We start from the raw sequence: 26628 nt of genomic DNA on the forward strand, positions 1-26628 counted from the left end.
ATGGACACATACAAAGCCCTACACAATACAGGACCAGAATACCTAAACAGCTACAAACAGTTTCACCAATCCATCACCTTTTCTGTGCTTCACTCACACTTGCACACATTCCCTGCATGTGCAAAAGCAAAACTGGTGGTCTCTCATTCTCCTACATCGCAGCCAAGACATGGAACGATCTCCCTTAACACATCAGAGCCCCCTCCTCACTTTTTGAGTTCTACAGAAAGCTGAAGGTCTGGCTCTTCGTATAAGCACCTTGGGAAGCTCACACCTACACACTCCGCAAGTGCCTGGATACCCTCTTGGTTGATTAGTGTGCTATACAAATCAATATAACATAACACGACATAACAGTGCTGTTAAAGGTGCCTAGCAGTCTAACCGTGTGTTATACAGATCGGCCCCTAGCACTCTGCGAAGACAGAGGCAACACAGAAACTGCAGGCCACAGTTCTACAGGCATAAAGCTGCCCGCCTCACACCCTCTCCTGCTGGAAGGATATTTATTCCTCTAAAAAGATGGTCGTCACCCCAGGAGTTTTTCTTGCCTGAATGATTGCCGTGGCTAACCGCGTAATGTTGGCTCATACCTGCAAGGTCCATTATTACAGTGATGAAAAGCTGACCATGCTATATTTTAGATGTGCTCATCTGATAAAACCGCTGTAGACCGAAGCTTTCAGTGCCGTGGTCTGCATGTCAGATCGGTTAAGAGATACAGCAAGCATAAGATACATATTTTCACCCTTCTGACGTCCATATATGTATTGCTGATTTAGGGAGAAGCCAAAGGCCGAGGTGAGCATTAATAGTGTTCCAATTTTTTTAACGTTTTTGCAGGCTGCGCTCAGAAAATTCTAAATATTCACATGCTGAATCATGAGTTTATTAGCCAGTCACGCCTTTTGCTTGGCCTTCTGGGCCTGGTACACAAGATACTGCCTCATCTGATGCCAGGATAGGGCTGAAGGCAGTCCCCTCCTCTATCCTGGCTTCTGATAGGATTTAGCGATGAAGAGTGACAAGATCCAATGAATCCTCATTAGCAGACATGCTGCACTGCCCAAGACTAATGTTTCATGTCAGCTATCTATTGTGAATGTGAGAGGTTCATGTCAGCTATCTATTGTAAATGTGAGAGGTGGGCTGAAAGAGCCACCACATGACACATGCACAGTTCCATAGGGACAGTGGAGCCCCCTTTGTATCAATCATGATGTTGCACATTAAACTGGAAACAGACACCGTTTTCCTGTGAAAGTGTGACATCATGTCAGCAGCTAGTTGCAGACAAGGTAGCACTTTGCCATTTGTTCATAGGTTGATGCCCCTAATGCCCACTATGGGGGAACTGCTACTGTACTCTACGCTACTCCACTCTAGGCCACTCCACACTAACCTATTCCACTAGAAGCCATTTCACTCTACGCCACTTCAGTCCATGCCACTCCACTATATGCCACTTCACGATATGTCACTACACTCTATGCCACTCCAGTCTATTCTATTCCACTCTACGCCACACAACCTTTCGCCACTCTATGCCACTCCACTCTGCAATAATCCAATGTATGCCACTCTACTCTACACCACTTCCCTCTGCGCTATTCCACTCTACGTCCCTCCACTGTACGGTATTCTTCGCTATTTTACGCTATTCCACTCTACCTTATTCCACTCTACAATATTCCACTCTATGCCACTACAGCACTCCAATCTTTGCAACTCCACTCTGTGCCACTCTACTCTATGCCACTCCACTCTATACTATTCCACTTTACGCCACTCAACCCTATGCCCCTCGATGCTACTCCACCCTATGCTATTCCACTCTACACCACTCCATGCTATGCCACTATACAGTATGGTATTCAACTTTACACCACTCCACTCTACTCCACTCCACTCTACGCTATTCCAACCTATGCCACTCCACTCTATGCTATTGTACTCGATGCCACTCCACTGTATGCCACTCCACTCTACACCACTCAACTCTGTGGCACTCAGCTCTATGCCACTCCACTCTATGCCAATCAACTCTATGTCACTGTACTCAATGTCACTTACCTTTATGCTACTCCTCTGTAAGCCACTCCACTGTACAGTATTACACTGTACACCACTCAGCTGTATGCCACTCCATTCCATGCCACTCCACTGTATGATATTACATTCTAGACTACTCCATTCTATGCCACTCCACTCCAACTCTATGCCACTCAACTCTATGCCACTCAACTCTATGCAAATCGACTGTCCGCTATTCCACTATATACCACTCCACTCTATGCCACATCACTCTATGACTCTCTAGTCTGTGCTATTCCACTCTACACCACTCCCCATTCCTCTCTAAGCTATTCCACTCTATGCCACTCCACTTTTTGCTATTCCACGCTATGACACTCCACTCTACAGTGCTCCCCTGTATGATACTCAACTCTATGCCACTCCGCTCAATGCCACTCCACTCTACACCACTTCACTCAATGCTATTCCATTCTACGCCACTCAACGCTCTGGAAATCTACCCCACTCCACTCTGCTGTATTCCACTGTATGCCACTCCACTATACACCACTCCACTCTACACCATTCCACTCTACACCACTTCACTCCATGCCACTCCTCTCTACACCTCTACACCACTCCACTCTACGCCACTTCACTCTATGCCACATCACTCTACTCCACTCCACTCTCTGTTGTTCTACTCTATGCCTCTTCACTCTATGCAACTGACCTGTATGCCACTTCATTCTATGCATACCCCACTGTACAATATTACACTCTACACCACTCAGCTTTATGCCACTCCAATCTACGTCACTCCACTGTATGATGTTACACTCCACACTACTCTACACCACTGCACTCTATACCACTCCACTGTTTTGCCAATACACTCCATATCACTGCACTCAATGCCACCCCACTCTATGCCACTTACCTTTATGCTACTCCACTCTATGTCACTCCACTGTACAGTATTACACTGTACACCACTCAGCTTTATGCCACTCCACTCTATGCCACTCCACAGTATGATATTACATGCTACGCTACTCCATTCTGTGCCACTCCACTGTATGTCACTCCAACTCTATGCCACTCAACTCTATGCCACCCAACTTTATGCCACTCCACTCTATGCAAATCGACTGTCCGCTATTCCACTATATACAACTCCACTCTATGCCCCATCACTCTATGACTCTGTAGCCTGTGCTATTCCACTCTACGCCACTCCACTCTATGCTACTACTCTGCAAACCACTCAAATCTCAGCCTTTTCACTCTCTGAAATTTCACTCTATGCCACTTCACTCCACTTAACGCCACTGCACTTTATGCTATTCCACTCTATGCAACTCCACTCTATACCACTCTACTCTGTGCCACTCCACTCTATGCTATTCCACTCTATGTCACTCCATTCTACGCTATTCCACTCTATGCCACTCAACTCTGTGCCACTCCACTCTACACTATTGTACTCTATGCCACTCCACTCTACACCACTCAACTCTGTGGCACTCAGCTCTACGCCACTCCACTCTCTGCAAATCAACTCTATGTCACTGCACTCAATGCCACTCCACTCTATGCCACTTACCTTTATGCTACTCCACTATAAGCCACACCACTGTACAGTATTACACTGTACACCACTCAGCTGTATAGCCACTCCACTTTATGCCACTCCACTGTATGATATTACATGCTACGCTGCTCCATTCTATGCCACTCAACTCTATGCCACTCAACTCTATGCCACTCCACTCTATGCAAATCGACTGTCCGCTATTCCACTATATACCACTCCACTCTATGACTCTCTAGTCTGTGCTATTCCACTCTACACCACTCCACTCTATGCCACTACACTGCATACCACTCAATTCTCAGCCTCTCCACTCTATGAAATGTCACTCTATGCCACTTCACTCCACTTAATGCCACTGCACTTTACGCTATTCCACTCTGTGTAACTTCACTCTACACCACTCTACTCTGTGCCACTCCACTCTATGCTATTCCACTCTATACCTCTCCACTCTATGTTATTCCACTCTATGCCACTCCACTGAATACTTTTAAACTGTACGCCACTCCGCTTTACGCCACTCCACTCTAAGCTATTCCTCTCTATGCCACTCCACTCTATGTCACTCCACTCTGCACTATTGTACTCTATGCCACCCCACTGTATGCCACTCTACGCCACTCAACTCTGTGGCACTCAGCTCAACACCACTCCACTCTATGCAAATCAACTGTCTGCTATTACACTGTTTGCCACTCCACTCTGCGCCAAAGCACTCTGCGATTCTAGTCTGTTATTCCCCACTCCTCTGGTTTCACCTGCACATGTTGTCTTCTCGACATTCTTCACCAGGACACCACCTTCAGTCTGCACCTACTGCACCACCTGCAACTTTACACCCAAAGCAGCACTTAACACCTACACCACAAACAACCAACATCATCACCATGTTGCAGGGATTCTGCACATACACAGAATAATGCCCAGGAAAACAGGACCTCAGTGTATAGGGGTGTGCCAACCTTCCACATTAGTGCCCAAAATCCCAATACCGACTAGCTATAGTGTCTCATTCGTTCTCCTTCAAATATCATGGAGCCACAAATGATTAGACAACCCAGAACACAACTCTCCCGACTCTCGTAGGAATCGCGGGAGCAAGACATACTCTTTCGCTTACTCAATCATACTTGTCCACAATAAGAATTAGCAGAGTCACTGAAAATGTTCATTTTAACTATCGTGCTCTACAATACAGTATACGAGCCACTACCAGCAGCAAAATGCATAAACTCAGCACAGTTAGCATTGTTACAATACCATAGAATACAAAGGGAGAAGTCATTTTATAAAGACTGTGGAAAAGAAATCAATCAGGCCTAACCACCCTCCCTTGATCAGAAGAAGTTTATTTTATATAAAGGAAGATCTCTGGGCTCTGACACCATACCTTAAAGCCTGAATGTATGGTTTACATCATAGCAACAGCGGAGCTCTTCTCCATGGAATGGCTATCTCCAAGTGTGTTAAAACAAAATGGAACAACGTAATATCAAAGCATGAGTCTTCAGTACTGCGGCTGTGTGTAGCATGTTATGTCTAGGTGCTAGGGACTGACCAGAACAGGATAACAAGGGGCATTGTTTATCGACCTTGCATATCGTGTTCAGACTTAACTCCAGGAAAAGCAGAGAACGTGAAAAGCAGCCCGTTCTCATGTGAAAGGCACAGAGTCTTTCAAAAATAAAGTCATGTAGTAACATGCACAAACGCAGCAGTATGGCAGCCAAGCTCATGCTAACTGAGCAATGTTGAAAATGTCCCTAAAAGTCATATAACAACCACTATCTAATTTACACCAGCAAATTAATCATCACTACGTATTCTGTGCAGCAATTCCTACATCCTACAACATCATCTATACACGTCTGTCTCATCACCACTCATACCAGACCAACAACCAGCTTTAAGTGCAGTGTTAGGTAACATGTAACCTTTTCGTTTTATCCTTCTTCGTACAGCCCAATTCTTGTTATGCTCTCAATTTCACTGCCCAGATTGTACCAAGGCGGTGGAAGCCAAGAAGTAGTGTTTCCCGGTGTCCATCCCCATGGTTTTCCTCAGCTTATTTATAGGTCTCGCCTAGGCAGTGTGCATGCGCTGCACTAGGAGTTGACCTTTAGAAATTGGTCAGCTTTTTTCAAGCACTCGTGCTTGTGCTGGCATCCACCTTGCGGGATCGAGCAGTGGCGCAAGCAGGCACGCTATTTGAAAACAGATGGCCCGTGCTCCGCTGCTCGCTCCCACAAGGTGGATGCCAGCACAAGCATGTGTGCTTGAAATGAGCTTTAACTCTGGGTCTTTTTCGATCAGCGGCGCCATCCGTTTCTAATTAGCTTGTTTTTGAAGTGACCCACATACCATCATTGGTGGGGGTTGCTGTGACTGCAGTGCAGTTGCACACTTGTTATGGGGTGCGTCAGACGTGACTGTGCAGCGGCTCCTGAAGCAGGTCCATGTCTGGGCGCGAGTGTCGATGGCTTGTTTAATTATCGTCCGCCTACCCTCACATGTGCTGCCTTCAAACTTTTTCCGTGCTTCTGGCGGCATCCACCATCGCTTGCTCTTCATCTTATGCTTCTGAACCGATCCCCTCCTGTGAGATGCAGGACCGTCATGCCGCCTCTCTCCCGTTGCATTCACAGGCGCCATTGCTGTGAACGAGAACAGCTGCTTGGGGTAGAGAGAAAGTAGATACAGAAAGCAGATTACTGCACACAACCTATCTCAATCCTAGATTGTACTGGTAGATGAGACTTAGTCTGGAGCCATGTTGGGTGTGGGTAAAATCTTCCTTTCATACAAATGTACCCGTTAAACATGGATCCCTGTGTTTCGTTTTGTAATACGGAGCCGTGCATGGTACTTAGCAGACTGCACATCTATATCTTAAATCCAGCAAAACGTCGATATGTGTTCGAAACATTTATATGTGGGAGCAGGTGAACCAAATGAAACACTTCCTTTTTGTTGTATATAGCATTCTTACGTTAATGCCCTTCGTAGTGCAGCGTTCTTAAACTAGTGTCCTTCTTAGTGGAGCACCTGTTCGAAGCAGAGTGTATCTCAGTGGTAGAGTTGCTACCTGGCAATTTTTTACCGGCATGACTACTTTCTTCAGGTCGTGCCTCTTAATGTCAGTAGCCCGCAAATATATCATGCCATAGAGATGGTTCCTGTCTCCATTGATAGTGTTGGAACCATTGATTGGCAATGCAAGTGCTCCATTCTTACAATCACCCTAACTGGTGCATGCTGGATGCTGTAGTTTCTGCAAGTCTCATTGGATATGCCTGAGCACGTGATAGTGTTAAACACATGCACTTGAAACAAACAACACATGAAAAATGGCAACGCATACAAGGCTTTCAGACTACAGCGATATACCATGTTCAAAGTACGGCTGCCCCAACACAATTCCTTACATGCAATTGCTCTATGCATTAGAATTGGGTACTTTTCGCAGCACGTGGCTGAACCTCCATTGATCACACCTCTATTACCTGTCCATAATAGAACACATAGACTTCTCTCTCATGGCACTCGGCAGTTACCTCACTTCAGTAATACCTCTCTAATTCAAAGCACTACAAAGCCAAGAAAATGTGCAAATTGGCTAGATCAAGACAAGTTTCTTTAAACAAAAAAAGGCAGTGGAATCCCCTGTACATAGAAGGACAACCAAGTCTGCTCGTTATTTAAATTAATTTGTTCCACCTCTCGGCTGCAAAAGGCATGGAATGTGCTTGCTGAAGTACTCTGCAAAGTGCTGTAGAGGCAGTTTTTTTGTGTGCTGTAGATGTTCTGGCACTGTTTGGAAGTCCAACAAGTGAGTAATTAGTGATAATGGGTATGTCTGTGCCTTTCATGCAGCGTGAGGTTTACAGAACACAGAAGCAAACCTGCAGATACTTAATACCTGGTCTGATGCCTTCTGGCAATTAATCAAAGTATCAATCAATTTCTGACAAAACTATAATTATTACTAAGTGTGATTGTATAGCCATTCATTTGAAGGCTTTTTCTCGACAGTATATTAGTGATGTCTCCCGCCATTAATCGACCACAAACATTAATGGCTAAAGTAATGGATAATGTGTTATATGGCTAAACACTTATAAGGTCCAAAACGCGAGACCTATTGGCTATGCCAATGCTTGTTCTTCTTCTTTTTGACTCTTTCCAACTGAGTCCCAAATGGCTTCAGGAGCAGTTCTTCTCGGCCTCCTTTACCTTACCCAGCAAAGCATGCATCCAGATCTTCACTCCCAGGACACAATTTACACCCCACTACAACACCGCATACACTCATGCCATCACAGTTACTTGAACACAGTAAACAGAAAATTCTACAAAAATGGAGTTTGAGAATGTGTTCTATAAATTGTACAAAAAGAATGATTTACATACTGCTAGTGCAACACCACTACATTTGCTCTCCTCCTCCTTCCTCCCTGCTTTATTAATCTGTTTACCACGTCCATGAAACCATGAACATACACAGTACATCCTAAAAGACCTATGCACTCCACCATCTACACCCTAAACTCTATATTTCCTGTTTTCTGTATCAGCTACATCTTAGAAATTACACCACACTGATTTTGAACAATCCATCGACCTGCCTCTACCCTCTACCTTACACCCTACACTGCCAAGATCACGGACACTGCCGAATGTCTACACCATTCAGCTCCACATCATCTCCACTCTAAATCACAGACATCCTGCACCCCATACACCTTTTACACTCCACATGAAAATTAGAGATGTAAATACCACATATAAACACATCACATACAGCCATATACCTTTTGATATTGCACCCTTGCACACCATACCACCACACACCATACCAGTGCATGCTACATCACCACATACACTAATAGATGTCCTACTTACACCTTAGCAGCTAGATTCCCCTATTATTTTTAATTGTGTAGTGAAAGCAAGAACATTATTTTTGGTTTCTAAATACTTGCTAGAAAATCTCCATATATAGCACTGATATATTGAGTTCTCAACTGTGGCCAACAGAACAGTGTGGCTAAGGCGAATCTTAATAAACTGCAGCTGCCTTTCAAGCTCTTCTTCAGTCTCAGGTACACTATATTCATCAGTCAGTGTTTAAGGTTGGGGAGGCAGCATCATATTCAATATGGCCTCCCGGCTAGTACTGTTGCAGAATAAAGCTCTGATCTAGTTGGGAATGAGATGCGTTTCCTGACCTTTCTGTTTTCTTGTGGAATATGAGTAAGAATAAGGATACATGAATAAATAATAAAGTTGTTTCTTAAGTATAAATTCACAGGAAAAGAGGGCCCTTTCAGGTAACTTCCACGCTCAATGACCCATTCCTCCCAGTGGAAAGATGGCAAAACAAAGGCTTTCTGGTTTCATCACTAGCCTTGAACACACCAACCTTCATGGCCATTGTTATTTTTCGATTCCAAGTTACAGTCCACAGGCATTTTGCCTGCAGGTTTGTTTTTTCTATGTTCAGGCCACCGTTGTGAGTTGTTCCTCTGTCTCCTTCTTGTTTACCCACTTGTGTAGGCTCTTCCTGTGACATATGACATATGAGGACTATCTGGCACATGCATCAAGGTTGGCTTTTGCGAGTCCTCAATTGCGATTATTAAGGAATCGCAATGAAGGACTCGCAAAAGCCTATGCATGTAGGAATCGCAAAAAAAATAGAGATTCCTAAACATTCCTTAATTGGGACTCGCAAATTGCGAGTCGCAATTAAGGAATGGCTTCCCATTCATTCCTATGGGTCTGCAGGCCCATAGGAATGAATGAGAATTGCATGCGCAATTTGCGAGTACCAAATAGGTACTCGCAAATTGCGCATGCAATTTCAAGGGTGCAAAGGTGCCAAAAGAACACCCTGTTCCACCCCTGAAATTGTAATGTGCACCCATGTTGCGCACACACATGCCCAAAGGGCGTGTGTGTGTAACATGAAACTTTGAAAAATGCACTTTAGTGCATTTTTCAACGTTTTTGGAAATTACCGACCAGTTTATTTTTTGGTAATTTGCGACCCCAAATAGCGAAATCACTATTTCAAAGTGCTTCTAGCATTGCATTTAAGGTATCGGAATTGCAATTCCTTAAATGCAATCGCAATTTAGGAAATCGCAAGAAATAGTGAGTAATTAAATTGCGCATCCCAAACACTTTCATGCATTGCTAAAGGCCATTTTGCGATAGCAAACGGACGATTTTTGCAAATCGCACTGTTTGTGATTGCAAAATCCCTTGATGCATGTGCCCCTATGTTCCTTGCAAAAACCTGAGCGCAGAGGAACTGCCTTCCTTAGAAAAATGCACAAAGGGCTACATGTGCACGCATGTCAATTTTGGGGGTGCGTCAGGGTGGCCTTTTGGCCCCCTGAGACCCTTAAAATCGCATTTGCAATTTGCAATTACCTATTTGGTAATCACAAATTGTGAATGGTTTCCCATTCATTTCTATGGTCATCTGTAGGAATCGCTATTTTTCTAGCAAAACCTACATGCATAGGCAATTGCGATTCCTCAGCAGCAATTCTTTCATAATCACTATTAAGGAATCGTAATTGCTTAGCTTGATGCATGTGCCCCGAAATCTCCCAAAGTATTGATTTCATCAACATCAGAGTTAATTTACAGACATATACATTTTGTTGTGTGCTAAAAAATTTAACATCTGAGCAGCCTTCCTCAAGCAGACCCCCACCAGCCAGCATGATTGTCACATAAATCCTCTCACTTTGAAGTCAGAGAAAGAAAAATAACCACCAAGTTCCCTGGAATACACAGCCTGACATTTGACCTCTGTCTTTGAATGCACAGCAAATGTGACAAGATAATAACAAGTTTAAAAGGCCTGTTTACCAAAAGATACTTTGTGGAAGAATACAGTAAACGAGCTTTGCACAACGGGAGGGACAAAGCCAATAAAGCCTGCAAATAGCAACCCACAAAATATGAGTTACAAACCACAAAGCCAATGGTAAGCAATCATCAGAATGCATTCCTATATCAATTTCTGAATGTCCCCAAGATGTCTTTAGAAAACCAGACATCTATGCTCTTGGGTAGGCCGCGACGTAAAAAAAAATTATTTTAGTGGAAAATGTATGGGCCCCGTCTTGAGAAACTGGCCTGTGTTGCTAGCCGCTGCTGGGACTGATTGGAATCTTATTTCAGCTCTTTGTACTCACCACCACGCCTCGCGGCCCCCGCTTCGCGGGAGCCGCTCGAGGGATTTGGGACTCTGATTCTCGCTGTCTGGAGCACTGTTGGTGTTAGTTCTTTTGCATCGTGCCACCGGTTGCTGAGGGGACGCTGCTGGTTTGGTTCGCGTCGCTGCGAAAGACCGGCGTATTCGGGACTGCGAGGACCAGGGTGCTGCGCGTGAAGCTGAACAGCCGCACCTGGTCCTCTTCCTGACTCCTCCCCTAACTGCTTAAACAGGCGGTGTAGCCCTTGTATCACGGGCCCCGTCTTGAGAAACTGGCCTGTGTTGCTAGCCGCTGCTGGGACTGATTGGAATCTTATTTCAGCTCTTTGTACTCACCACCACGCGTCGCGGCCCCCGCTTCGCGGGAGCCGCTCGAGGGACTTGGGACTCTGATTCTCGCTGTCTGGAGCACTGTTGGTGTTAGTTCTTTTGCATCGTGCCACCGGTTGCTGAGAGGACGCTGCTGGTTTGGTTTGCGTCGCTGCGAAAGACCGGCGTATTCGGGACTGCGAGGACCAGGGTGCTGCGCGTGAAGCTGAACAGCCGCACCTGGTCCTCTTCCTGACTCCTCCCCCAACATCGTTGCCCTTCACTATATGAACACTTTACTGCCTACACGCGCTAGCGGGACGCGCGCGGGTCTTAGCACGGGGCTAAGACCGGGCAAAGAGCGGGCCGTTTGAGGCCGTTCGAGTCTGGAGAGGCTGGGCTGGGCCGCCCCCGTGCATCTTTTTAAATTACCAGTAAGAGTTATCTATGCTGAAATCTACGGGAGGAATGCCCAGGACCAAGAACATCGCCGCTGGCACCTCCATAGCTGGAACTCTAGACAATTTTGTTGTAAGAGCTACTAACTTACTAGCTCGTGAAATTGATCTCACAGAGCGACGTCTCTCACTGGACCCCCTAATTGACAAACGTTCTTCCTTAGGGAAAATTGCTCATGTTTCCACACCCGTGGTTGAATATGCAAACTCTACCTCAACTAATTGTACGTTTAGTGAAGGAGAAAGTATCGACTCCTCTATGGGTATAATTATGGAAAAGAAAAGGGTTATAGGCACTAGAAGTAACAACAGGACTGTTTCTACCGCTGTTGATGTTGTTCCTAATCATCCAGATGGAGTACTTACAAGAGCCCAAACACATGTAACATCTGAGGTTATTCCATCTTCCCCTGCCCCAACTCTAGGGGCTAAGCCAAAACAGAAGGCTGCCCCCCGTGGGAAAAAGGGGAAGCAGTCACGATCGATTAAATTAAAAAATGCCAAACTCCCACTTAATTATACATCGGGAATAACTGACCCCTCATTGACTGAAGTGAGTGCAGCACTCCCTAGACAACTAGATGATGGTTTCTACTTAAAAATAAGGGAGGCTTTTGAACATTCAACCCGCCCGTTTCTCGACAGATTGACCAAGATAGAGGAGCGCCTTAAGAAAATAGAACAAACCGCTCTGACTAATCTTGAACTCAATCAATTGATGAAAACAGATATTCTCAGAGAGCATAGTAAACAGCCCCCACTTGTTAATACCGCAAGTAACCCGAAAGGGAAAACTATTTCCCCTCTGTTAGGAATACCTCAGGGAAATGGTGAGGGCACCGCTTGCAACAGCAACACTATAAATATGAGCGGTACACAAAATTTTACTACAGGAGTTACATCCCCGCGGAAATCCTCCACTATTAATGTTCTAGCTGATCATGTCCCGTCACAGAACATAAATGCAAAGGTGAACAGACCTGAGCCTTCTCATTGTAACACTCATAAACTACCTATCATAGATCTCCCACCAGAATCTGCACCATATGTAGCTGTATTGTCGGGGGTACCTAGCCTGGAAGGAAAAAACACCGAGTCCTACCATGAGCTAAAAAATAAAACAATGCATTGGCTCAATACCAATTGTCCACTCCCCCCCGGTACTCACGCTAAGATCTTGTTTGCTCGGAGAGTTAGTTGGGTGGGCAGAACAAATAAAGATTCATCAGGGGATTGCATAGTTGTCAATTTTAACAACACGCAGGCCGTAAGGCACATCTTACAGGTACGCCCTTTTTTGCATCACACTAATATCATCCCACTACCCCTTGCACATTTCTATCCTTATCAAGTAAACAATGATATGTGGATTAGGGTAGGGAGAGGCAACCCTAGCACTAATCATGAAAGAGGTAGCTTTGCACCGATAGAACAGGGCTGGTTGGACTCTTTCCCAAGAACAAACAGGTATAGTTGCTTGGACATGGTCGATTGACTGTTCTCAAAACCCTATGATCCTGAGCCTTTAGGGGAGGCTGTCCATGATGATGCTTCACCATCCATGTCCGATCAAAGGCCTGTACAACTGCTAGACTCCCCTGGGGACAATCTTGAAACCACCTTCATAAGTACTATGGGTGACAAGACACAAACTAATTTTTTTCCACCAAACACAGATAATTTAGCAAGGGCCCTTCCCTGCGAAATTATTCCTGCCTCCTTACTGACAGAGGGTGTTTCCGGTCTTGCTCTTACTTTCTTGTCTTGGAACATTGCCGGCTTGTCTCTTAGGTTAAGAGATACACATTGTATGTCTTTCTTAAAAAAGTACTCGATCATTTGTCTCCAGGAATGCTGGTCTGTAGAACCCATACATATGAACGGATACCGCACTTACCATACGCCAGCAATACACACCCTTAGAGGAAGAAACAAAGGGGGTCTATGCACCTACGTGTCTAATAGCTTAAAGGAACTAAAGATATCCTTTTCACCAGTCTCAGCTTTTTATCAAGTTTTATCCATAACGATCGGGCGCAAAATACATATTAACTTGATCAACTTTTATAACAATATTCCAAAAGACCTATGGGCCCCAACCTTAAAAGAATGACACGAGTCCCTAAATGTTATAGACGAAAACGTACCCTTAGATACCTGTGTGATCTGGCTTGGTGATTTTAATTTTTCTTTGTGCCCATTTAGCGATCATAATATATGTGACATGGGGGAGAGGGAAGATTCCTCTTCATCGCATTTCCCTCACACCTCCCGGGGAAACCAACTTAATGATATATTGTTTTCCCTGGATTTAGGCTTTGCAAATGAACTCTGCTCACCACCAGTGCCGTTTAATTCTACCTTCATAGGAAGAGGCTGCAACTCAGTCATTGATTTTCTCTTAGTATCTAAACGATACTCACATCGCATCTGTGCATATGAACGATGCGAGATAGCAATGAGTGACCACTTACCACTCAGTATGTCCTTTACTATCCCGATGGGTAAAAGTACCACTGATTCTATAGTACAGAACCTATATAACTATAGATTAGAACTTGCCACAAAGAATGGTTACACCCTAAAATGGGACAAAGTGGAACCAGCAATCTTCCTAGGAACCTTAATTCGTTCCATGGAAGTGGAATTTAATACCTGCCTTACCGAGAATGCAGAATTTTCAAAAGTGATCGATGCTTTCCTTAATATTACTGAGGAAATTGGAAAGCTACTTACAAAATCCTCACATCCTAGGACTAATAGAAATAGGAGATGGTTTGACAGAGAATGCAGTAAGACTCACGCACTCTTAATGACCCAACTTAAGCAAGTCCCTAGGGATAAGGCTGAGGTTAGATCCGCTAGACTAGCCTATCAACAGGCAGTCAAAAAAAGGAAAAAACAAATTAAACAAGAAGCTTGGCACACCCTATTGGAAGCATGTCATACAAAAAACAATACTGCTTTTTGGAAAGCAGTGAATGCCCCCTTTTTCACTGAAAAGGAAACAGCATGCATTGAAATTGCCATCTCGGAAGAGACATGGGTGACCTACTTTCGGGAGCTTTATCAAGAAGACCCCAAGGTAGTTTTAGATGGGGGAAACAACTTAAGATCCCAGGATGCTTTGCCCTATCCTATTAAAGTAGATTTTTCCCTGGATGAAATCACGACAGCCATTGATAAGAGCCCAGCAGGTAAGGCACCGGGACCGGATGGAATACCGGTGGACATTTTTAAAGCCAATACTAAGCTATGGGCCCCTCTTTTAACCAATGTCCTTAACAGCTTTACAAATTTGGGCTTTCCAAAGACGTGGCAAGAAGCCATTGTGGTGCCCATTTTTAAGAAAGGAGATCGTAATGCACCCAAGTGCTACAGACCGATCTCCTTACTCGACTCTTTCATGAAGATCGCTGGGAGAGCTATCCTCAGTAAATTGCAAACTTGGGCAGACGAAAGTGGCATTCTCTCCCAATTCCAATATGGTTTTAGGGAAGGTTTGGGGACGACGGAGCAAGGTTTGAATTTAGCATTATTGGCAGCCAAATATGTCGAGGCCAAAAATGAGAATTTATTTCTCACATTTGTAGGCTTAAGCTCGGCTTTTGACTGCATTAATCATAATAAATTATGGCAAATTATGCAGGACATGGGAGTAGACCCAAATCTTTTAATATTCATTAGAGAATTATATCGAGATGCAGGTGCCAGGGTTCGTTTTGGGGATCGGGGGGACTGTACTTCCAAATTTCCTATAGGTAAGGGAGTGAGACAAGGCTGTATTTTAGCCCCTTTTTTGTTTAATTTATATATTAACTCAGCCGCATCCCACCTCTTGGAAGACAAACAGGATTATCCAAAAATAGGTAACTCCTATATCCCCATCCTCTTATACGCAGATGATGCTGTTATTATGGCTCGGACCCAAATTGGCCTTCAAAGATCGATTACTAATTTCTCAGATTACATGGGAAATAGAGGTCTAAAGATCAACATAAGCAAAACATTTACTATGTGTTGTACTAAAAAGAATAATCTCTATTGCAACTCCTTTTTGTCCAATACAAAAATTTTGACTGTCAAAACCTTCTCCTATTTGGGCATTAATTTTGATAAAAAGGGCACTTGGATAGCAGCAGGGGAATCACGAAAACTAGCTTTTTCACGAGCCATAGGGGCCGTCAAGCATTTCTCACACAAGGTAGGAGGCCGTCCTGTACCAGTGTTGTTAGATATATTCAGATCCAAATGCGTATCGACAGCACTGTATGGTGCAGGAGTTTGGGGGATCGTAAATACTTCAAAGATCCAGACTTGCCAGAATGCCTTTCTCCGCTTCTTATTGGCTGTGCCCAGGACTACCTCCTCTTATGTTTGTCACCAAGAACTGGGTATATTATATATCTCGGATCTTATTAAGCTGGAGCCTATTCTGTTGTGGCACAAGGTGTGGTCTGGAACTGCGACAGGTTTGAACAGGGATATAATCAAGGACTGTTTGAGTCTTGATGGGGCCTTAAAGATTCCATGGTTTAACTATCTTAAAACCTTTTTTACTGAACTGGGCCACCCAGAATTCTTCGACTCCCCAGAAAATCTAGCGGACCTGTCAAGAAAGAACCTTAAAAAATCTTGCCTGCATTTCTTAATAGAAAAACGCTGGCAAGCAGAGAAATCTAAGAGCACTGTTATGGCCAATCAATTACTTATCCAAAATAGAGGATTGCAGCTGTACTTGAATATAGTCCCCAGCTGCTACTCTCGTATGCTCCTGACCTGTTTTAGGTTAAATGTCTTCTTTAGATTAGTCACTTTTCCTGATATTAATTGTTGGTCAAAGGACCTCATTCCTTGCCCCTGCGATCAGGTATCTCCCCAATCATCCCTTCACTGTATTCTTTTTTGCAAATATTATTCTACACCAAGGAAAAACTTGCTCCGACCCGTTTTTATAAAACTAGGGCTGAGGCAATGTAGAGTTGCACTAGTCAAACTGCAAATGCTAGACGATGAATTTCTTATCTTTTCTGTGTCCCAATTTCTTAAAGCAGTTTTGAGATTTAGGATCTCCATGAATTAGATCTTTTTGTTTTATTTCTGTACTTTTAAGATATTCGATGTTGTTTTTTTTCTTTTAAAAATGTATTTACTTATGTGTATGCTTTTATGGTTTTGTTTTAAAATCGAATAAAGCTGTTTCTGACTCTGTATGGAGTGTTTAAGGCATGTTGACTGTTGGAGTGCGCAGCCGTTACATCCCCGCTTTTACATCACAGATGAGTATATCAGATTTTTTTTTACAATGCAGGTAAGTACACCAGGGGTCTTTTATTCCTTTACATCGTGGTATTCCCATCACAGACAATGAATGTTCTAATGGGTTTAAGTGATATAACATTAGGTTGTATATATATTAATGTATATACACTTAAGTATATATTTGCATTTAAATATCAAACATTGTCTGTAGCCACTGAGTAGGTATAGTTAAGTCAGAGTTTCCATAGAAAGAGCATTTTTTGTTTTGCTAATAAGTTTGCCACCGTTTGACTAATCCAGAAGAAACTTTCCAAATAAGAGTTCAACCACCTCAGCTCCTTACTGGAATGTTTTGGGGTGATCCATCAAATGAGAGGCCAGGAATGGGCGGTGGTCTCTAAATGTTGATTTCCCATGTTAATTCTCATGGTAAATTTTCTCTTTGATACAGAAAAAAAACGGTTGGATAGAATTACACCACATTTAGCAGGAAGTTAGAACGTTGCTCTGAAAGCATGCTTTTCATTACTTTTCGAAAATCTGTTCAGTCATTTTCAAGAAATTTGCACTTCTATAGGTGGTCATGAAGGAGTTGAAAAGTTAGGTGTATTTGAACTGTTGGTTCAGCAAGAGTTACGCAATACTGAAAATGAAAAAAAAAGGGACTTCTTATTGGGCAATAAAGCTTTTATCTCCAGTTGGCCCTTTTAGCACTGAACCATCACACTGGCTGACTGAAATTAAGAGAAAATGTTGTGTGCGCCATCAGCACTCTGAAATGTGGTTCCCCTGTTCTCAAATTACAAAACATATCAGTGGCATGGCCAGGATACCCTGAACCCCTGGCATTTGGGGTTGGACTTAGAGGATCCCCTAAGGGGCCAAAATAAAAATAAATGTTTGTGCTGCAAGTACCACAGTATTCCTGTGGGACCCAGGGCATCCCTCCTGTGAGGTTCCACGGTACTCCAACGGGAGTCCCAGTCAATCTTCACCACCCGCATGGTATAGTTGTACCATACAAATGGTATTGGGGGAAACTTGCATGCTACCATTGTACTTTGGGGGTGAAGCAGAAAAATAAAAAAAAAATCTGTCTATAAAAATGTAATGTGGGTTGGGTGTCCACGGGGGGTTTGTCGCCTGGGGGGTTTATGCATTTGTCCTAGTCAGAGGCACCACCCTGCGGTGAACACCTCATTGTGCACAGAGAGAATTTAGCTGCCCAGGGCAGGATTGGCCGCAAAGCCTACGACATTATCACAGCAGTGGGTTAGTCATTCGTGGTGGGGTCCGCCAGAATACCTGGCTGGGTGTCAGGCCCTGCAGCTAACCCCACATAGCACACAGCCAAAAGGCTGTGCGCAGTGGGACAGTTGGCTGAATATAATTAAAAAACCTGAAATTTACTGAAAAAAACAAAGGTAAAGGGATCCTATAGTTAGGTATGTAATAAGATCCTCCCTTATGTTAACAAACATACCCGGAAATTCAACGAAAAAACAACTGTTAAAATGACTTTACGGTTAGGTATGGTAAAAAGATCTTAGCTTACTTTAAATAAAACTAGAAATTAATTGAAAAACACAAAGGTTAAAGTGACATTATATACACATACAATAAAAAAACATTTTGACTTCAATTCAATTCTTTATTCGATTATTGAAAACAAATGATCACAAAAGATGCAAAACAAACATGGTTTAAAAGTTCCAATAAAAAACACAAGAGATAAAAAGCAATAACATCACAGTTCATCTGAAAAAATATAAAAATCATTCCACAATCACACAGGTATAAAAAGAAGTGCAAATCAGCATCAGATGGGCAAACAGAAAAATAAAAAGGTAAAAATACACCAATAGGTCTCAACATAGGAAATGGCCATCAGATCTACAAAGAGCAAAATATATAAACAAGAATACTCCATTGAGTCTCAGGATAAAAAATGACCAATAGACAATATTTAGCATTTGCGGATACTTGTCTTTAAAAAACAGAACACGTAAAAACAGATTTTATTATTTGTGAGTTGGCAAAGAAAATACATAGCTGGCCTGCACTGAGTAAAACCACACAAATAAAGAATAGGTTTTTAAAATGTTTTTTTAAGTGCTCCTAATATTTACAAAAAAAGAAGTGCTCCAGAATTTCATAATTTAAACTGAGTTCTAATCACATGGACACATGAGGATAGAGGCTTTGTCGAACCAGCCAAAACGGAAACTTAGCTTTTACCTGATTGATCCTAGCTGTAATTTAGCCAAGGGGGACCTTTCCCACAAGCTAGGGACCAAAGAAAGATTTGGCTCAATCAGACATGTTTTTTGGACCAGGACATAGTCCCACAGCGATGATTTTTTGTAATTCCTCTTGCTCTCTTGTGTAGATCACATGTTTAAGTAATATTGTCTTGGCTTTGTAAATATCACCTTTGGTCAGGGTGTGGATGAAGGAAAATAATTCATTCCAGCCGATTGCACTTGCAACAGAATTCATGTAGTTTATCCAGGGATTACATATACACTTTTCGCACCTCAAACAATCTTGGATGATTTGCTGATTTAAGCTTGTGTGACCGTTGGACCAGATTGAAATCCAGAGGGTCAGGGGTGCAACCTTGATGAGTTCTGATATATAGGTCAACCCTAGTTCTTCATGAAAGAAAAAATGTAGGGTCGAACGGGGAGACCTAATTAGTGCCAACAAAATCTATTCTCCTCCACCTGGACCTTGGAGACCTCCCATTAGCCCCTTGCTAATACTGGCAAGCATTTTCTAGAGTAAACTCCAAGGGCCGGCTTGATAGGCTTATTGCCAACACTTTGGGCAAAATCAAACACGGCCCTGACTGAGTGGGTAAAGCGTAGGCAGCAGTTAGCTATACATGGGACCCAGGTATTTTTGGAATCAAACAAAATGCCAAGGTAAGAGAAATTGGTGCCCTGCCATTGTGCTTAATCCAGAAGGAGCCAGTTTTGACAGATCTCTTTGTACATACCATGTATTTACTTTAGGAAATGTTCCAGTCTGGATCTAAATTGTCCATAAAAGTGACAACGCTGTTGATTAATTCCCATAACCCATTAGGGGTGTGTGACATCAAGACAGCATTGTCGGCATAGAGTGCAGCTGGGACCATGGTAGAGTTAATCTTAGGAAGATCCTTCCCATCAGAATGAAAGGTTGTGTTCAAACCTTTTATATATAGAAGGAAAAGAACAGGGGCAAGGACACAACCTTGTAGGACATCCCGCTGTAACTCAAAGGTACTCATAGATTCTCCCCCTGACCCATACAGTACTGAGGCATTGACTCCGCAATGTAGGGCCTGCAGGAAATTAACCAACTCCTCATCTAGGCCCTGCTCCAAAAGTATCCACCATAGTTTACTGCGGGTGCCCCAATCGAAGGCACTGATAAGGTCCAAGAATGACAGAAACAGCGCCCCCGCCTTAGCTTTTGTGTACTTATTAATAATGAGATTAAGGTTCAGACACTGCTCAAAGGTGCCTAAACCCTCTTTAAAACCATATTGAACGGGTGAAAACACTTGGTTGTTAACTGCCCAGTTTTTAATCCTATTGAGGACAACCCACCCAAGGATTTTGACCAGTGAATCAAGGAGGGATATGGGGCGATAACAATGGACATCCTGCCGGCACCCCTTTTTGCAGACTAGGACGATGACAGCTGAGTGCCACTAGTCTGGGAGGCCACTTTTAACAGCTGCTTTGATCACGTTTGTAATAACTGGAACCCAAAAGTCCAAGTTTTCTTTATAAAGGGCCAACGGGACCCCTTCTGGGCCAGGGGTTTCCCTAAAGGAGCTGGCGCAGATGGCCTCATAAACCTACAGATGATCAAATATAATATGCAGGGGGAAAACGATAGGTTACTCAGTTTTGGCAGTGTCCATATCAGTGGTCACGGAATAGGTAGCATTAAAATACTCAGCTCAGTGTTCAACACTAATGTTAGTTCCCAGCCCATCTGTTAAGGTGTAGGAGAGTTTTGGACGATTTACAATATTTCAGAAACCTCGGGTGTCCCTGGTGTCAAGGGCAGATACCAGGCTGTCCCACAAGTCTTCTTTAACCTCCCTCTTTCTAGTAAGGATGAATTCTTGTAATCGGTGCAGCAGGCTCTCAAGTGGGTCCTGTTCCTGGAGATAGCTTTGATTGCTGCATGTAGCCGCCTGTTAGCTTTCCCCCACCTCATCATTAAACCAGGAAGGGCCTGAATTTGCCCTATGAGGTACACAGCAGGTTAAAAGGTTTTTAATACTTGAGTTCAAAGCTCTAAACGCGAGTGTGATGGTGCTACAAGGTCAGTCTAGAACCAGGAGAGCCTCCATGAAGAGTGAGAGGTTAGATTTTATCAACATATTACAGAAGCTAGGATAGTGAATAACACACCACCTACTTTTCAACCCCTGATCATGTGCCTCGGTGTCTGTGGCTCCATGGCCTAAGATGGTGTCCAGAGGCAAGGGAAGGTTGAGAATACGCTCAATGGGGTTGTGGTCACTATGGACGCTAGGGGCCACGTTAATGGAGTGTATGAAGTCACACAACGAGGGAGTGATAAATGTGTAGTCTATGGTAGAGCCCCGGCCTCTGCCTGTAAAGGTTGGGACATGTGTGTTCGGAAAGCCCAATAGTTCCATCACATTCACCAATCCTAAATCTAAGACATAAGTGTAGAGTCTAGCGCCCCTAGCGTATGCAGCCCCAGGGTTATAGTCAGGCTCAAATGCTTTTAACGGCTGTATCACAGTGTTATTGGTCCCCAATTTGGCATTAAAATCGCCCAATGATGATGTTAAAGCTGTTAGCTAGGGAAAGAAACTGGCTGCGCAAGCAATGCCCAACAAAAAACAGGTTCTATAAGCTACAGATGTTGCCTTGGTTGACCACAGCATTGTAGAAGTTAACTAGCAGAAAGGAGAAGTTGTTGGGGTGCACCAGTCAAAGAATCTGGATCCCGGTATGTTTGACAGGCACAGGAAAAACCCTAAAGCCACATGTAGAACAACTAAACATCATTATGCCCCCACTAGCTCTACCCCATTCCCTTTAATGGCTGGGACTCAAAAGCTCAGAAAACCCTCCTATGTTAAATGTCAGTACATAAAGTTTCTTTCAATAGGGTAAAATCTAATTTTTGACATAATCAACCCAGTCAGTATTGTCCAATTTGGCCAATAGCATAAATACATTCCAGCAGACTAGGCTTTGTGACTATCCGGCCGGGTAGCCACCATATATTTTTGGGGAGGCGGTATTACGTGGTGGAGAAAAGGTTTGGGTGCTTTCAGGAGACTCCATTGATACAACGGGGGCGTCATTCAGGGGGGCAATGGGAAGAGCATCCTAACACAGTTGATTGGGTCACCCCTCCTTCCTGGCCTGGGGAGATTGTCCATTGTCAGATATCCGGCTCTCGTTACTGAAAGGTAAGAAGAGTGAGTCCTGCTCATTGAGGTCCCATAATATTGCAAACTGTTTTTTGCCAGGAATGGGATTGCCACCAGGATAGTTGAGACTTTGTCGGCCCCCGGGTACTAGATGGTTTGCAATCTTTTGTAGGTGCCTGTCAAAGAAGCCAAAGGGCAAGATGCTTATCCCATTGGAGCTGAAAAACATGTTCCTTGCAGTGTGTGGATACGTAAAATGTATAATGACTCAGCCCTCTGAGAAAGTCTTTGTTGAGAACCGATCCAGGCCGCACCATCAGGATTTTTTGTTTGCCTTGGGTTTTAAATCCAGAATGACCAGCAAGCCCATTACACACCTTTTTTAGGAGCTCGTTGGTGGACATCTGGCTGGAATCTGGCAGGGGAGGGACATTAGACATAACCGCAACATAGAGACAGCAAGCAGGGGGAAGGTCGATCTCTTGTAATGAAAGTGCGAAGCGGGACACATGAGCAGCAAAGAAAGGAAGATCTTGAGGGGCGGGAAGACTATCTTCCAAGGCAGCCGGGGCTACGAGGGGATAGTTGACCGAGGATCTGTCTCTGCTTGCTGAGGAGCTATAGACTTAGATGGAATATGCAGATTAGGCCTAGAGGGGTGAAGAGGTCTGGTTACAGTGGTTGTGGTTCTGTGAATTTAATCTATGCTGGCATGTAGTTACAAATTTTCCCACTTCAGGCTCCAGCTTGTCCAGTTTCGCCCGTATGGCAGCAAGACAGTCATTAAGTGTGGACACAAGTTTGTGAGAGAAGGGGGCCCTGTCAAAGTCTTAGAGAGGTCCGAGAAAGTTAAGATCAGGTGAGTCCGGAGAGCCAAACAGATTTATAGGTGCTTTTGCTGCTATCGGGGTCTTGAGCTTGTGCCTGGCAGCCTGCAGAAATGCAGGCGAGGATGGAACATACAAGTCCTTGTCAGGCCTAGAGGGGGAGGCACAAGGAAAAGTCACTTCCAAGGCCATGGTGGTGGTGGACCTCTCTAAAACCACTGACCCAGTGTCACTTGTCGCTGGAGCGGTGGCTGTTCTGCCAAGTACCAGGGATAGGTGTCTTTTGGCCAGATCAGTCTCTTTTGAAATAACACCCACTGCTCTGGCCAAAAAGGAGTCAATTGTTGTATGACTGGGGGCCATTGGGGCTTTAGAGCTCAGGTCTTCCTTTTGCCCATGTTAGTGACTCCAGGACCACCATTACCAGGAATCGGTACAGTAGTATGACACAGGGGAAAAGAAAAATATGATCAGGGCAATAAATGATAAGAAAGGACAGTGACACTTACTTCCTGGGGTGAAGAAGTTGTTGGTACAGGGTATCGACTCAGCAGGCTATGGTGGCCACCCACAGAACCAAGGGACAGGGCCCAGCCTTGTCGGCTATGGACGGGCACAGAAAGGCCCGCTCTTGGCCCAGTCTTCCCCCGGGCACGCGACCAGGTGCGTCTCGCACTGCAGTGGCATAGAAGTGCTTTAATAGCGCGATACAGCGTGCCTTCCCTCCTGGGCAGCAGATGGTGCTAAGCCTGCTGGGAGCTGTAGTCCCACCCCAGGTGGTTGATCAAGGAAGGGCAAAGTCTCTGTGTGCAAGTCCTGCACTGCAGTGGCTTAGAAGTGCTTTAATGGCACGATACGACAGGCCCCTCCTCCTGGGCAGCTGATGGTGCAAAGGTTGCTGGGGGACATAGTCCCACCCCAGCAGGTCGGCCAAGGAAGGTCAAAATCTCTGTGTGCATGTACTGCGCTCTGGTAACCCAGAAGCGCTTTAATGGCTCGATACAGCAGACCCCTCCTCCTGGGCAGCAGGTGGTGCAGAGCCTGCTGGGGGACGCAGTCCCACACCAGCAGGTTGATCAAGGAAGGGCAAAGTCTTTGTGTGCACGTCATTCTGACTTAAACCCCACAAAAAACACTGAAATTAATAATTTGTAGTTTACTGAGCTAACTATAACTTGTGCCACCAACATGCACTGCTATAACCTCACATATTACATCACTCATGACATGTTAAATGACATCACTGATGACATCACTGAAGACAACTCCAATGACATCATTGATGGCATCACAAATAATGTCGTAGTTATATGCAGCGTAGAGTTACTGAGTGGACAGGTCTGGGTGCATCCCATTGAAATAGAGTAACCAATGGAGGGAAGTGCGATTGTGCCAGCTGAAAAGTCACTTCACTTTAGTGACCATATGTATATATAGTCTTTACCTCAAGTATGGATGGTAATTTAATATTTAAAACTAATACACACCCACAGACGAGTGAGACATGACCCATTTTCAGGCCATCAATGTGTTTTTCTTTCCTGCAGGCACCCAGTGTGGTCGGATGAGGTATTAAGAAGATGCCGGAGCTGTACCACTTCATGATGGAGCGCTGGGCGCTTTAGTATCCTTCCAGAGGCCTCGCCGGGACTGGTAACAGCCATGGTTGGAAGACTGTCTATGGCAAAGTGGGTTTGTTAGGAAAATGGTGGAAACATCTGTCATATGTCACATACACTGAAGCTAGGCCACCAACTAGGCTATGAAGAGAGGCTTGATTTAATGTTCAATAAATGCAGGCATTGGTTTTGTTTTGCGATACCAAAGGGGATGATGGACGGAGCGTTTGAGCAAATGAAACACTCACCCCCAGTCAACTGATCTGGGTTCAATCCATCATCATTCTTTAGCTCACTCCACCACCCCAGTTTTTTTTGGAAATGTGAGAAAAATACCACAGTGTAGAAGGATAAGGGGTTTTCTGTCTCTCAGAAACCCACGAATACCTGCAGTAGAACAGCGAAGCATACCGGGGTCAGGCGAGAAACAGAAGGAAATCAGCAGTTTTGGACAGGAGAAACAATTTTAAAAAATCAAAGGGGTGCCCTCTCACCAATAGTTTTGTCCACTGGTATGGTTAGAATCTGTGATGAGGCTGGAAGCTCCACTAGCTTACCGCCTCACTTCATGTCATCAAACACACCATTTCTAGTCGTGGACTTTCTATCTGCAATTCATAGGAGTTAGGTTTCTTAGGCGAATTAGGTCAATTGAAGCACTTCACGACTACAACATCCAGAATGCAATAGGTTGTCACACGAAAGCACAGCGCTGGAAAAATGCACTTGGTGACATTGAGTGAGGTCACCAACCTAAGCTATACAGACAGGTCAGAGTGAAAATGTATATTTATATTTAATGAATTTGTAGAGTGCATTGCTGCCCGAGGGCTTCCCAGTGCTAACAGGAATAACAACAGTGACAAGCTGATCCAATGCCCAATTAATGTGGAAAAAGCCAGGTTTTCAGATTTTTCCTGAAGGCCAATTCGTGAGGGGTGGCTCGAATTTCCAGTGGGAGGGCATTCCACAACCTAGGTGTCAGATGGGCAAAAGATCTGCCACCCCATCTGGCTCTTTTAACTCTAGTAGTCTTGAGGGGATGTTGATGGGCAGATCTGAGATGCCTGGAAGGGATGTATCTGGATATAAGGTTCCTCAGTTTTTCGGGTCCAGACTGTTAATACCTTTACGAGCTATGCAAAGAGTTTTAAATTTTACTCTAGCCTCAATAGGCAGCCAGTGGAGCTATTTAAGTGCTTCTTCCGCGGAGATGCGTTTGGGGATCTTCAACAGCAGCCTAGCAGCCGCATTCTGAACCACTTGCGGCCTCCTAGTGACATACTTAGGTGAACCCAGATAGAGGGAATTTCCATAGTCCAAACGCGAGATGAGGAGGGATTGTATCACAGCACAGCACAGCAGAAGATGGATGGCAGGGTCAGGTGTAAAGTGTGCACCATGAATAAGATGGACGGGGAGGCGATCCACTACATCGATCTGGGAGTGATGACGAGGGATTAAAGGCGGGACATCCAAAAGCGCTCCAAAGGAAGGAGTGAGAAAGGTAGTGACCCCCCACGGCAAAGTTTGGGCAGGGTTGCTATTCTACTGTAAAGAGTTAGCAGGGAGGGTTGGATTGAAAGCAGGTTCGATTACTGGTTATACAGCACCAGCTTCACCAGAGGACCACACAATTGCTATCAGCCAAGCTCCATGCAATGTCACTTCTTTACTATTCGCCTCCACATATCCTGCAGAACGACCGGTGAGATCTGTAGACCCAGAGCGCACAGGGCTTCTGCAGACAGCCCCTCCCCGTGAGAAAAGACAATCTGTCCTTATTTCGCCCCCCCCCTTCAACTTCGGATGAACATCTGTAGACCCCCTGTAGAATACAGAACATGTAGCGTCCCCTTGGACACAGATCTTCAGATTGCCTTTGGG

General features: G+C 44.3%; 1 protein-coding gene across 1 annotated transcript in view; it reads left to right on the top strand.

Annotated features, from left to right (window-relative positions):
* LOC146784191 (selenoprotein M-like) overlaps nucleotides 1-26628 on the top strand; it is a 57011-nt gene that overhangs the window by 17880 nt on the left and 12503 nt on the right. The window contains exon 2 of the mRNA XM_085633272.1: nucleotides 24670-24746. Within this exon, the coding sequence (XP_085489398.1) occupies nucleotides 24703-24746 (44 nt within the window). The 5' untranslated portion in view covers nucleotides 24670-24702. The remainder of the gene's footprint in view (nucleotides 1-24669; nucleotides 24747-26628) is intronic.

This window comes from Triturus cristatus, chromosome 11 (assembly GCF_964204655.1).
Source record: "Triturus cristatus chromosome 11, aTriCri1.1, whole genome shotgun sequence".
NCBI classification, from domain to species: domain Eukaryota; kingdom Metazoa; phylum Chordata; class Amphibia; order Caudata; family Salamandridae; genus Triturus; species Triturus cristatus.